This window comes from Scleropages formosus, chromosome 15 (genome assembly GCF_900964775.1).
Source record: "Scleropages formosus chromosome 15, fSclFor1.1, whole genome shotgun sequence".
In the NCBI taxonomy this organism is placed as follows: domain Eukaryota; kingdom Metazoa; phylum Chordata; class Actinopteri; order Osteoglossiformes; family Osteoglossidae; genus Scleropages; species Scleropages formosus.
The window spans coordinates 5,537,187-5,552,210 of record NC_041820.1 but is presented as its reverse complement, the minus strand read 5'-3'; the positions used below and the strand labels follow the sequence as shown (position 1 = coordinate 5,552,210).

Genomic DNA, 15,024 nt, shown 5'->3' with positions numbered 1-15,024 from the left:
TGCGCAATCCATGCGCACTTAAAGCAGCTCAAAGGGAGCGAATCAACACTTTCGATCCTTTTGCAGAACCTTCGGAGAGCGTTGCATCATTTTGGAACCTTTTTTAATACACCTTCATTATTATTCATTTATTTGACACTTTTCTCCAAAGCAACATAACGTGTCACATTTCTACTCTGAGGTACTTGCACTGATTCACCCATTTATACCGCTAAGCAATTTTTACTGTATCAGTTCAGTGTAAATACCTCGATCAGTGGTACTACAGCGGGAATTCAAACCTATGTCCTCTGGCTGCGAAGCAAGGGCTCTAACTACTGTGCCACCTAGTGTCCTCAGTTAGTCACAGCAGCATTTGCTGCCTGGGTCTAAATGTCACGTTGTACATTTATTCAGAAGTACAAGAGTAGGGACAGTATTTTGCTGTAACTTTTTTCCAGTCAGACGGACACCCAGGAGTGTGTTTTGCCCTGTGAAAATGAAAGGGATGCCCATGTGTTTAATGGGGCGACCCCCCAGCGGGTGTCCGCGGGGGACCGGGCGCAATACGCATCCCCTGAAAAAGTTGGCCGCCAAGCTCTCAGGCAAGTGGCAATATTTGTTCACCTGAAATACCCGCTCTTCTAGCCCAGTAGGGCAGGGGGCGGGGCTTAGGAAGGACGGCATGCAGCTGCATCGCCAGGGCGGGGGGGTAGCCGAGGCCAGGAAGCAGGAGCGGACCCCCCCCCGCTGGGCAGCTGTTTACCAGCACCGGGGCAATTGTGTTTTATGTGGCTGTGATGGGGGGGCTGATGTTTGTCCGAAGCGGCGGGAGGCTGATGGGGTGCTAATCTGTTGAGTGGCCGTGTCATGGCCCCCCCGGAGCAGTTAGCCTGTTAGCTGTCAGGGCTTGTAAAGGATAAATTTATAGCCCCCCCCCCCAAAGACCCTGCCGAGGGGGGGGTCTTGGAAAGGCAAACACAGATTGGACTCGTACGTTGTCCGGCTGGCAGGGAGCTCGGCCCCATTCCCGAGTCGGCGACCATCTCATGCTAAGCTAATGTGCCCCCCCACCCCCACCTCCCTGCCGGTCCTTGGTAAATAGGACAAATTGGACATCTACATATGGATGGAAGTCAGGTACCCGAGGAAGGAAACAGCTCTCGGTCGGACGCACGGGCCCCCTCGGTGCCTTTATCTCTCATCGCCCCCCAGCTCTTCTTAAAAATTCCCTTTTGGAAAGCTGAACGAGGCCTGGGGAGGGACACGCTGCCTCTGAAATGAGGAAGAGGGTACGAGCGCGACCTGGTGAACCTGTGAAGACTCTGATGATGCTGGTCCTCCTGTCAATTGTGATCCCCGATGCTCACCCCCCCCGACAGATGTTTATTCGAGGTTCCATTTGGAAAACACTACACCCTGGTTACGTTCCAGAAGGATTCCTATTTTTGGTGTTCCAAAATTGGGGGGCCTATGATAACTGTTCATAAAGCAGCTACAAAACACAGATGATCCAAAGACATGCTGTTCAGGTTCACCCATAGTGTGTGAGTGACAGAGAGAGTGTGTGTGTTCCACTGGTGTATGGAGGAGTGACCCAGTGTTAGTAGTGTATCTAGCAGAGTACGTCTTTGGGTGCTCTGGTTTCCTCCCACAGTCCAAAGACAAACTTTTCAGGTTCCCCCATAGTGTGTGAGTGACAGAGAGAGAGTGTGTGTGTGTGTGTGTGTGTGTGTGTGTGTGTGTGTGTTCCACTGATGTAATGATGAGTGACCCAGTGTAAGTAGTGTATCTAGCAGTGTAAGTCACCACGGTGAATAAGGTGCGTGGGCTGGTAACACTACATAGAGTTCACTGGAAGTCGCTTTGGAGAAAAACATCTGATAAATAAATAGATTGAGATGTAAATGTAAGATTTGTTTGCACCTCATGTTACACCTTTTTCATATTTCCATTCCTAGTCATTATCATGAGTTCTGCACTTCTTTTTGGAATTCATGCTCTATTGAGCTCAGTTACCCAAAATGACACCACCTGTGTGTGTGTGTGTGTGTCTGAATCTGGCATTTCATACTCTATTTTCTTTATTATAATCTCGCAATTTCATTTCAAACAGCCGGATTTGTCCATACACCCCAGATGTACAAAATGAGAATAAACAACATGAAACACACACACACACACATTTCCAGAACCGCTTGTCCCGTAGGGGGTCACGGGGAACCGGAGCCTACCTGGCAACACAGGGCGTAAGGCCTGAGGGGGAAGGGGACACACCCAGGACGGGACGCCAGTCCATCACAAGGTACCCCAAGCGGGACTCGAACCCCAGACCCACCGGACAGCAGGACTGCGGTCCAACCCACTGCGCCACCGCACCCCCTCCAACATGAAACAATTTGCTTTAATTAATTTTATGTGTTCAGATGCTGGTGCGGAGCATGTCCTCAGTCCTTCTGGCAATCAGATGGCAGAAATCGTATTACTGGTAGAAAAAAGCTGGAGATGGATCAAATTTGACCAGAACGCACCCTGAGGGTTAATGTTTCACACGATGCATTTACACCACCAGCAGCTCTTGTTTCAGCAGCAGTTCTGATCTCTTTTTATTTTCCAAAGGTTTGCTGTAAGTATGTTAAATTATCTGACACTTGTCTCAGTCTGATCTACATGTGAGCTTTGTACACTGAGCTACTTGCACTGATACTCTTTGTACACCTGGGTAATTTTACCGCATCAGTTCAGGGTAAGTACCCCGACCAAGGGCCCTAGAGCAGGAGTGGGAATTCGAACCCGTGTCCCTCAATCACAAGTTGATAGCTCTAACCATTACGCCACCTGCTGCCCTCTGAGAAGGCTCACATTCGGTTTACACTCTACTTAATAATGATGAACACTTAATTAACGGCTACATTTACTTTTTTCATATATGTTCCATAAAACAGATCAAAATGAAACCCTGAGTTCATTCCTTTTCTCCTCGACAACACAAGTGTGTGTACTCCTCTCAGAGGTCACTTAGTGTCTTCGGTGGAGCTGCAATCCAGTTAGAGGTAATTGTAAAAAAAAAGCCTTTCCTCACATAGTAGAAAAACAATGACCTGGGTCTGTTTACAGCTGCGGGGCTTAATTTCTGAGTAAATTTGTCCGATTTTTGCGTATTGGGATCCCGATGGCTCCCTTCGGTGCTCTTTGTGCCGAGGTCGGGGTTCGGGTGGCCGTCCGTGGGCGGTGTGGTCCGTTAGCATCACAAGGGCAGAGGAGCCACAAAGGCATCACAAGGCCTGGGATGCAGAGCATATATGACTTTCCATTTCGTTCCCAAAGAGAAAGTAATTGTGGAAACTCGGTGCCATTAAGCGCTCTGTTTGCCCCGGGTTCCGTCGGCCGGGAGCAATAACGGCGCCCCTCCTCCCACGTTGCCCCCACGACTGTCACCTCTCGGGCTCTTTCTTCGCCCCGGCCATGTGTGCCTTCCCAGCCACGCCGCCTTTTCACATTCATTTCCAGGTAAACAGAGTACGGCGGAGCTGTGGAACCTGCGGCCAACCGCCGTTGTCACAGCTGTAGCGGATAATGTAGGGTCCAAACTCCAGCCCCGCTCAGGAATGTTTACTGTCACCACAGGCGGTTGGCAGCAAACATTTCTTTCCTCAAGGAAAGGAGTTCTTACTATTAATTTTACTTTGACGAATTACAAGCTTAACTTATTGCCCCAGCATTTTTGTGCTGGTTGAAAGAGAAAGTGGAGTGAAAAAGACAAAAGAGGAAAGACGGAGGGACACCCCCTCGAGGGACGCATTCCTGGCCGCAGACAGGAGCCCCTGGGGGAATGCTGGACCCTCCCCTGGAGGCTCCTTCCCAAACGTGCCTTTCAGCTTCTCGAACCCCGCAGAGAACGTGACCTCGCCGTGTCATACGCTGAAAATGCCGACGTAAAACATGCCGAGATTTACCACGTAGGTCCGAACCACTGCTTTTGCAGGTTTTCATCCCTTGTCGGAACCAGGAGGTGGTTTAGGCGCCTGTTTCAAACAGTGGGGGCAACAGGTGAAGTGAGGGATGGATCGGTTGCGTTAGGTCCTGGGTTCAAATCCTCCACCTGCTGAAGCAACCTTGAACTGAAATGGTAAAAATGACTGTGTAAATGGGTAAATAATTGCGAGTACATTTATATACAGACCTAATGTTGTTGTGAATCTATCCATCTAATCTATGGAAAAAAGTACCTTTTCTTTCTTACCAACAGCTAAACAAGTTTATCATCGCTGCCGGATGTTTATGTAGATCGGGAAAACGTGTGCATAAACTATCCTGTCATGATTACATTTGCCTGGTGCCATTTTTTACAATAAGCAAAATCTGAACCTGAGAACCTGTGATCTTGAGCCCCTCACCCAACCCAACCCAACCCAACCCCCCACCCCCCTTGACCCAAAGCATGACAAACATGCTTCCTGACCTTCATAACAGTACCAGTGCCAATCTGCAAACATCTAGTGATGGTTCTTTTTCAGATAAACTCAGCTTTTCCTAAAATACTCATGTTTTTGTTCCGCTTGCTCTGATGACCATAACTCCTATCGACATTAAATCATTTCTGCGATGGCCCTGCCCAGTTGGGTGCTGATCTTGCGGCCAACGTCTACACCAGAGCTGTTCTCGGACCTCTGTAGGTCACAGCTGAAAGCGGTTTGATTAAATCGACAGGGACTTGTCATATTACATCGACAGACACACACCGCGAGGGGGCTGTTGACAAGGTGTGAGGTCACACAGAGTGTGTTTGGGTTGGCAAAGGTCGATGGAAACCCGTGAGCTTCTTTTTCCCATCAGGCCGACGAATCATAAACCTTTAGTAATTACTTTTATTTGCAATTCAGAAGAAGCCCCGGGGTCTTTTTTTTTAAAAGGCGATTTGTGAAGCGGGAAGAGTTTGCCGTTTTACGTTTTTTGTTGAAAAAAATGAATAAGAAACTACTCTTGCACATTTTCCATTCTTTTTTCTGGAAGTTAAAAATGGGGTAGCGGGGTTTACAAGGTCAATGGCCCTGAGTTGAGTATGTGTCTCTTTAGATGGAACTGTATGTCCTGATCGAAGATCCTACTTTGTTTAAAAGAGATAAGAGGCAAAAAAATGACAAAACAAGTCTGGATCGATGTGCACTGTCAGCACTGAATCGGTGTGCATGTCTGTGTACAGTTCATTTCTCTAATATATTAATTTATTCTTTTTTATGCAGGGCTATTAAAATTTCTAAGGGATGTTCTGACAAGGGGGCGCAGTGGCGCAGTGGGTTTGACCAGGTCCTGCTCTCCACTGGGTCTGGGGTTCCAGTCCCGCTTGGGGTGCCTTGCGACGGACTGGTGTCCCTTCCTGGGTGTGTCCCCTCCCCCTCTGGCCTTACGTCCTGTGTTGTCGGCTAGGCTCCGGTTCCCCGCGACCCCGTCTGGGACAAGCGGTTCTGAAAATGTGTGTGTGTGTTCTGATGGATCTCAACTAGAGCAATCCAGCAGGCAAAGTATATATAAAAAAAAAAAACATAAAAATGAAAAATTATGGATCACAAATAATGACAAAATTTGTAGACCACTCACAAGCACGTGCCAAATAAAAGAATATTAGTCTCACACAAGATGTGCTTTATGATAACTGACATGATTTTGTAATCAGATGAGCAATTTATGTTCAGTTCTTTATGCAAATAAATGTTCTCAAAGATGAAGCTCCTTTCGGCTAATTACACAGACATTCATGAATATGATGTCAGAAGTCATCATACAATGGGAGTTGATTTGTTATTACTAAATGACAGTGGAGTAAATTTTCTGATCCACTGTAAACAAGACAGTGAAACATAAGTACTGCATTTTTTTTAATTTAATCCAACTTGTTGATGTTTCATAAAATTACTTTTACGTTATGTTACATCAGAATATTGAGAGTACTCGGTACTAAAGTTCTTTTTTTGCATTTGGTTCAGTGTATAGGTTCTAAAACTGAGTCAATTAGAAGAAGCTCTGCTTAAATCTTTGCATTAGAGTAGATTAACTTTCCCAACCGACACTTGCTACAACTATGGATATTTCATGAACTGAAATGGTAAATATGACTGTATAAATTGATAAAAAATTACAAATACATTAATTTACATACGTTATATTGTTGTGAGTCTATCTATCTATCTATCTATCTATGGAGAAAATGCCTTTAAGAAAGGCAACAGCTAAAAAAATCAGTATTACTTTAGCTGTTGGTTGTTTATGGAGAGCTGGAAAAGCTGTACATAATAAACCCACAGGAATGAAAGTTATTATATACTATATATAGTTTATAAATGTATTTTTTTTCGAAATGAACATTTCCTTTATAAAAGACACAGCAATTGAAGAAAGTCGCTTTCTTGTTACAAACTGTATAATAAAAAGTAAAAACTGAGAATAAGTCCAAGAGAGGGACCCAGTATACTTGTGCACCCCCCCCCCCCAACCCCTCGTCCCATATGATCTTTCGCTGTAAGACGCACTTTCTGTCCATATGAGCGCCGCTATAGCGGGTCGGACCACCTGTTCTCATTGGCTGCAACATTTCTTCACAAAGTGCAGTGAGGAAGTTCCACCGAAAGAGGGCGCAACGAATCTTAATTCTACATAATTAATATTCCGTCCTTTTTGAGCGCTCGGCGTGCTGTGCTTTATTTCCTTTTTATTTTACTCTAATGCTGCCCTCTAAGTCTTCTGTCTCGCTTTTCTTACGCTTTTCTATTACACTGTCATTTAATAGAAAATTTACTGCACTTTCTGAAATTACACATTTAATGTATATTAAACAATTAGGGTTGTAAGCACAGATCTTACTACATATTTGCGAGCAAATGCAAATGCAAATAAAAAAAAAAAAAAAAAAAACTCTCCAAAACAGACAAGTTTCTATATAAAATGAACATGTTTAAATTAGAATCGTCTTTGGGAGGGTATAGATTTGATGTAGTTGTAATACTATGTTTAATATTTAGCTATCAAATACAGTTCAGTGATTGCGATTGTTATTGAGCAATTAGACCAGCGACCAAATGTTAGAGACGCAGTTAATGAACCAATCAATTAACCTACATAAATAAACACAAATATATGAACAAGGACAAAAGTAAAGAAACTCAACTGGAATCAAGAGAAACTATCCGTATTTAATACACATCTTCATCATCGTTATCAGACCGCTTAAGAGCATATTCTAGTAATATTGTAAGTGATGAACCACTTGGCTCCGATGCCCATAATTTTTATCTCGGTTCTATATTTGGGTTTTCATCTATATGTTTTTTTTTCCTGCTGAGTTTCAGCCCTTTTCGGTATTTGCTTTGTTGTGAAATAGCGGAAATACCAGAAAGCCGAAGCGAACGGAACCTCCAATTAACAGTAGCTAAAAACTGCTTTGTTTTTTCAGTATTTGATTTCGAGATAGTTCTACTGCTTATTCTTCTTCCAGTTCCTTTCTGGAAAAAAAAAAAAAGTGAAATGGCTCATTTACACTGAAAAAAAAAGAAAAAAAAAAAACAGAAGCGCAAAAAACGTGTTTATATTTTACACTTATTCGTTTATTTGTGTCAAAATCGCGGGAAATAAAACCCAATTAAGATATTCTAAAACAATTTCGACAGCACAATAAAGGAATAAATAAATGAATAGCAAGGAAGAGAATGATAAATAATGTGAAGAAGCGAGGAGCGCACAAACACGTGGAAAATGACATTTGGAAGCGCGGCTCCCGCTGTAAGCGGAGGGGAAAAGGAATTAAAAGGCATCTTGGAAAAGCAGTTGAAATTCCCTTGTTCTTCTAGCGCAGGAAAACGGGGTTAGGTTATAATGAATCTTTTCAGGCTGACTGGGGGCTATTCTTTTTTTTCAGTCGGTGCAGGTGTACAATAAAAAGGGCTGTGTGCGGGGGGGCGTAAAACACCCGGGGGTCTTGCGCCTAGGTGCGAGCAGATTATTCAAATAGGGCATCCAAGAAGACAGGATTGGAGACTCGCCTCTATATCACAGCCTTTACCGCCAGGATCCCACGTCACTTGAGCTCCAGACATCATCGGAGAGGCTGTTCTGTGGGCTGTGCCGACAGGATCTCACACACACACACACACACACACACACACACACACACACACACACACACACACTCACACACACACTCACGCACGCGCGCGCGCGCGCGCGCACACACACACGCACACGCACACACGCACGCACACACACACACACACTCATGCGCCTGTCGCCCGGCCGCGGAGCGCACGGGAGACGTGGACACCCTCGCAGCTTCTCAGTGAGCGTCAGAGGTCTGCGGGAGACGCGCGCGCACAGGAGCCTGCGGGAGGACACCGCCGCGCGAGGAGCCCACGAGCGTGCACGATGCTGGGAGCTGTGAAAATGGAGGGACACGACCACGCAGACTGGAGCAGCTACTACACGGAGCCAGAGGTTGGTACTTTCCATATATATATATACATATGATATAGGTTACATATTTATATATATAGATATATGTATATATATATATATATTTCCATCCCATTTGTAGAACTCAATATTAGCCCTGAGATAATATTAACTTTGTGATCAAATATTGACTTGAGGTGCCTCCAAATCCTCACCAATCTCCACGCCGCGCTATCCTAACACAGTTGTGTTTGGAGTTCCGGGGAATATGTTTTCCAAATGTGATTTCTTTTTCGTAGACATATTACACTATTTGTACTGTTGGACTTATTTGCTTTTGAATGAAGGCGCTGCGCGGCGCGGCGCATCTTTGTTGTTTTCCCAGGTTCACATTCTACACGCCGCTGCGTTTTTGCGCGCGAATTATATGTTTATATAGCCTCTCCAATATTAGCTCGCTCTTTCTATCCATCTCCGAAAACAATTTGGTTAATTGTGCTCCTTTAATAAACTGCATTGTACATCAAGCCAAGAACTAAGTCCACACACACACACACACACACACACACGCGCACACACACACACACACACACACACACACACACGCACATACACACACTACGCACGGATTATTTGATCCTTGGAGTTCTATGAAATATTTCAACGAACACGTCGCTGCACCTATTTTTAGCATAAACATGAAAAAGTACTTCTTAAGTGTTCTTACAGCACTTACGACGCATATTCCCATGTTTTGCAGCGGATTGTTCAATAAATACATCAAAACAAGTATGCACCGAAAGATACATCCGCAGTATTTTAGTTATGATGCAAAAGCGGTGTATTAATAGGTGGTATTTCCGCCAATGCACTAAAACAAGTATGCAGGGGGGAAAGAAGTAGATATAAAGTAAGTATTTTTAAAGCACTTTATGATGCAGATTCCGTGAATTAACAGCTGTCATTCTGCAAATAAATCAAGTGCGCATAGAAAAGTGGATATGCATTATCATGGTTTATGCATTTCCAGTGAGGATTCTGCTAAAAACTTTTGCGCAAATGTATCAAATCCCGTGTTTTTAAAAAGAGTTTGTGACGCCGCTTCACTGTAATGACAGCTGATATTTCTGCAGGTACAGTAGAGTAAATCATATATGCTCATAAAATATATATACATATATTACAGGGGGGAACGAGTGTTTTTGTGTTTTTTTTTTTTTTTTTTTTTTTTTAATTCATCATACAGATTCAATCGTCACGCCTGTGGTGATTTTACCCTGTCCCACGTGTGTCTGTCTCCCCGCAGTGTTACACCTCAGTGGGCAACATGAACACAGGACTGGCCATGAACTCCATGAACACCTACATGAGCATGTCTGGGATGAGCACCTCGGCCAACATGACGGCCAACACCATGAACATGTCCTACGTGAACACGGCCATGAGCCCTTCCATGACGGGCATGTCTCCGGGCGCGGGCGGCATGAACCCCATGGCCCACGGGGGCGGCATGGCGGGCATGAGCGCGGCGCTCAGCCCCAGCATGAGCCCCATGAGCGCGCCGCCGCCGCCCTCCATGAACGCGCTGTCCTCCTACACCAACATGAGCGCGGCCATGAGCCCCATGTACGGACAGTCGGCCATGAACCGCTCGCGCGACCCCAAGACGTACCGGCGCAGCTACACGCACGCCAAGCCGCCCTACTCGTACATCTCGCTCATCACCATGGCGATCCAGCAGTCGCCCAGCAAGATGCTCACCCTGAGCGAGATCTACCAGTGGATCATGGACCTCTTCCCCTTCTACCGGCAGAACCAGCAGCGCTGGCAGAACTCGATCCGCCACTCGCTCTCCTTCAACGACTGTTTCCTCAAAGTGCCTCGATCCCCGGACAAGCCGGGCAAGGGCTCCTTCTGGACCCTGCACCCGGACTCGGGCAACATGTTCGAGAACGGCTGCTACCTGCGCCGCCAGAAGCGCTTCAAGTGCGAGAAGAAGCTCTGCAAGGAGTCGGGCCGCGGCGGCAAGGGGTCCGAGGGCGGCGGCGGCGCGCACAGCGGCTCCGACAGCTGCAGCACGGGGGGCGACTCCCCGCACTCCGGTTCGCCCGGCGGCGACCCCAAGAGGTCCGGGGCGCCCGATCTGAAGTCAGGCCGGCCGCTGAGCGCGGAGCGCGCCGTCGCGCCGCCGCCGCCGCCGCAACAAGCGCCGCAACAAGCGCCGCAGCAGCAAGCGCAGCAGCCGCCGCCGCCGCCGCCGCCGCCGCACCACCATCACGCGCAGCAGCAGCAGCACCATCAGCACGCGCTGGCGGCGCACGAGGCGCACCTCAAAGCGGAGCACCACTACGCGTTCAACCACCCGTTCTCCATCAACAACCTCATGTCGTCGGAGCAGCAGCACCACAAAATGGACCTGAAGGCGTACGAGCAGGTGATGCACTACTCGGGCTACGGCTCCCCCGTGGCGGGCGCGCTCCCGGTGGGCTCGGTGGCGAGCAAAGCGTGCTTGGACTCCTCTTCCATACCCACCGACACGGCGTACTACCAAGGTGTGTATTCCAGACCCATTATGAACTCTTCTTAAATAGTAATAATGACAATGATGACCATAATCATGATAATAAAAATAATAATAACAACAACAACAACAAAAATAAATAAATCCTGCACATGGACATTTCCCAGCAATTTGTACATTTGTAAAAAAATGATAGTTTGTGCACATGCATTCCGATGCATTACAAATATTTTTGATGTCACCCCCTCCGCGCTGGTTTAGTTGTCGAGTTTGTTTAGTAATTATTTTGTAACAGGTTGTTTAGTATGTGACAGAATCTGATTTTTTTTGCTGTTTTTCATGCTCACGTCGTGGCTTTTAATACGGACCAAAAAGCGATGATGAAGTGTTGTAAAATAAGGCACGAGGACACCGGGGCCGGTGGTGGGAAACACGACCACCCAGTTTGGGACTTCTTCACCTGTTTGTTGTAATCCTTATTTATGGCTTGTAAATGTGTATTCTTGTAGCTGACCACGAGGACAGAATCTATATTAAAGTGTTATGTTTTTTTTTTCTGAATGAATGCTGTCTTCTGGATTTATTTCAAGAGTTTTGGGGAAAATGTCATATGAATATGAAAGAAAAACCGTGGAAGGAGACGTAAACAATCGATGGTCACAAACAATGCCATAAATGTTACCAGTAATATAACATCTTTAAGATATTGTATGATATTGTATGATGTCATTTTTAAAACATACATTTTTACATAATTCAAATTGTTCTGGTAACTTTAGCTAAAATTCTAATATTTTTCTAAGATCTGAAAACACAAAACTGGTAACTAATATTTTTTAAAAAGCCTGACACAAAGTTGTAAACGTAAAAAACTCGTGTCGTTTCACCGTTTACAGGTGTAGGTTTTAGAGTACCAAGGAATCTGTATGTCAAATCCGGCTGTGAATCAGACAAGGTCATTATTATATAATAAGAATAATAATAATAATAATAATAATAATAATAATAATTATTATTATTATTATTATTATTATTACTGAAAACCCACTAAGATGGAAACAATGTAATATGAAACAATGACCTCATTCACAACAATACATCCAAAAGACATAATTGGTTCATAGGTATCAAACAATGGCGCTTAAAATATTACCGCTTCTGATTTAATTTTTGGATTTTAGGATGTTATTTATAGTTATTTATTCTCTTCTCACTGATCTGCAAATTTTGACATTACGTATTATGTAATTGTGTATTTTATAATTTTATTTAATTTAAATACTCATAAATAGAAGAGATTCGAAGTTAATTGTGTTCTGCTCATACTATTGTTATTCATTAAACAGTTAGTAAATTATTAAACATACAGTACACAATTAAATAAACACATAAAAAGAATGACAACTTAAAAAGTACCCAAGAACAGACATAAAAATAATATTGTGATTCTACCTTATTTTTTCGCAAGGCTAACTGAAAATATAACTAAATATTATTTCATAGTGTTTTACCAATATGTATTTTGTAATATTGGACATGGGTATCGGTGCTGAAAGACAGGAAAATGTGAGCTCACATTACTCACCTTCAGTCAAGGCTTGACAACTTTCACTGAAAACAGTGGATCACAACAGATGTACCGAGTACACAGTGGAGCAAATTCGTTTAGAGACCCACTCAACACATCATTTTCAATTAGCAGAGGAATTAATCACTGTAATATGGCTTTAATGCGTACAGAATCATAGACTTGTGCACGAGCTCCACAAATGACAAGACGAAGTGGCGCGCAACCTGTGGGTTACAAACAATTCACGCTCGCATTATCACATCTGCAATAAAACTGGTGCATTATAAGGATTAATGCTTTTTTATGGTTATAATGGAAGCTGAGTTTTCCAAATCTTCCCAAAACACACCCAACTGGCAACCGGACCCTAAATGGCAGCACGGCAACCACCCTCAAATTCTTCATTGTGCCGAGAACCCAAGACCCCCTCTTTCTCCCACAGCCCCCCTCCTCAACACCCCCCCCCCCCCCCCCCCCCAGGACGACACACAAGTCGAGGTCTAAGGATGAAATTTGTTTCATTATCACATAAAAGCCCCCCGAGGCGTCGCAGAAAAGACGCAGAAAATGGGCCAGCTTTGGGGACAATGGGGGGCTGCGTGTGATGTTCTAACCTGTTATGTTCTCAGTCGCTAAGCCATTGTCGGGGGGGGGTCGTTTTAAAACCACTTAGTGCCCCCCCCTCTAGTGACCCTATCTGATAACATGCTGCTTCTCCTCAGAATAAATCATAATCTCGCCTTGTAGCCCTGATTTACCATCACAGATAGTCTCTTTCATGATGAATAGATGGTCTGTTCTCCAGCTGCTATTTCATCCCGGGCCAAACCCGTGTTTTCTTTATTTTTTTATTTATTTTTTTTTCCCAAACCGAATCACTGGCAAGGGTTCGAATAGTTAAATTCCTCTATAGCATCTGCGATATAATTCAATATTTACGTTTTTGTAGCCGTTGTTTCACTCTGAGGTCGCAGACGTGAAAGACGGAGCTTCTTATCATCGTTCATTTTCGTACATGGTGGAGGCGCGAGACCTTCGCGTGGACCCTGTAAGTTATGAGAAGCCAGGGAACTTAAATTCCTGCCTCACTTGAGCCGAGGGTCGCCCCGTCAAACAGTGACTCATAAAAGTCAAAACCGAGACGGTTCGCACGAAGAGTCACACTGGCTGAGACACCTCCGCGCGATCCGAGGCTCCACCATCTCCGCGTCCTCCAAACGCGCATTCATCCCCACATTCCCTTCTACAAATCTCCTTATAAACACCCGTGACCCGAGAATAAATAGAGCCCTGTAAACAATGAAACTGCAAAATAAATACATATAGGATGTGTACAGGTAGGCCTACAGCCGAATTTGCCGAGTGTAAACTTTGAATAAGGAAGACGTCATTGTCGGCAAATTTACACAGACGTTAAATTTTCGTCCTCTTCATTTTTGGACATAATGCTAAGCTGAATTTTTATAGCGCACTGATCGATATCTCGGTAAAATAATCATTTTTTTAAAACTAGCGGGGTAGTGAAATCTTTGCTTTGTGCTAAAGTCAACAGTGGCAGAGTTTGAGCTCAAATAAATGCCGGGAAGCCGGGAGCGCTGGGCAGTGCGCGCGCGCTGCAGCCGGAGCTCTCCAAGTGGCCTCCTGCGCTCCAGTCTGCGCCCACAGCCCGTGCTGCAGGTAGGATCGCTGCCTTTCCTGTACTTTCCTTTAGATTCATGGCACAAAGGAGGAGTGGTCAGGAATGGTGACCGGCTTCGGGTTTTTGAGCTATTGTTATTGTCGTTATTGTTGCGATTATTATTGCTATTATAATTATTATTGGAATATTTGGTTCATTGTGGAGTCGCCCTCGCGTAAGATCCCCGTGGGTTTGATGGCGGTGAGGAGTTGGAGGTGCTGATCGGACAGGGCGGACAGCAGGTTTCGTCTCACATCCAGACCCTCTGGACCCGCCGCACGTCTGTGATCTGAGATGCTCCAGCTGATTGATGCTCCTCGTGCTGTCGGGAGCGCGCACTCGCCCCCCGGGCGCGCCGCTGCTCCTCCGTGTGAGAAACAGCTCTTTTCATTGGCAGAATCAGGCTATTCTTTTCCTGAAATATTAGTTATCGCTTTAATCGTACTCAGCCGGACAAAAAAGCTTCCTCAGAAATTACAAAGGAGGGTAAATGACTTCAATGTGTCTTTTAATACGAATTAATCTGCGAGTTTCCTTTCCTCGCTCTATTTGTTATTTACGCAAGTTTATAGGGCTCATTTGTATAATTTATTATTTTATTATTTCGCCTTTTATTTCTTGAGAATACCTCGATTGTTGATTGTTAAAACCCACATGTATTGCAAGGAAAGAAAAAAATGCTCAGATTAACCTGTTTAGATTTACGTTTATTGTTCTCTGTAGTGTATAAATTAGCTCCTTTTGATCTTTCATTTCATTTTAACTGATTTTGTCTAACAGGACGATTAATTTTTATATAATTTCATTATTTAACAATGTACTCTAAATCACACGCAC

General features: G+C 44.7%; 1 protein-coding gene across 1 annotated transcript; it reads left to right on the top strand.

Annotated features, from left to right (window-relative positions):
- Nucleotides 1-8,187: 8,187 nt before the first annotated feature.
- On the top strand, nt 8,188-11,459 carry foxa2 (forkhead box A2). Its single transcript, XM_029258600.1, has 3 exons — nt 8,188-8,460; nt 9,725-10,636; nt 10,706-11,459. The coding sequence occupies exons 1-3, from the start codon at nt 8,392-8,394 to the stop codon at nt 11,003-11,005; spliced, it is 1,281 nt and encodes a 426-aa protein (XP_029114433.1). The 5' UTR covers nt 8,188-8,391; the 3' UTR covers nt 11,006-11,459.
- Nucleotides 11,460-15,024: the final 3,565 nt, after the last annotated feature.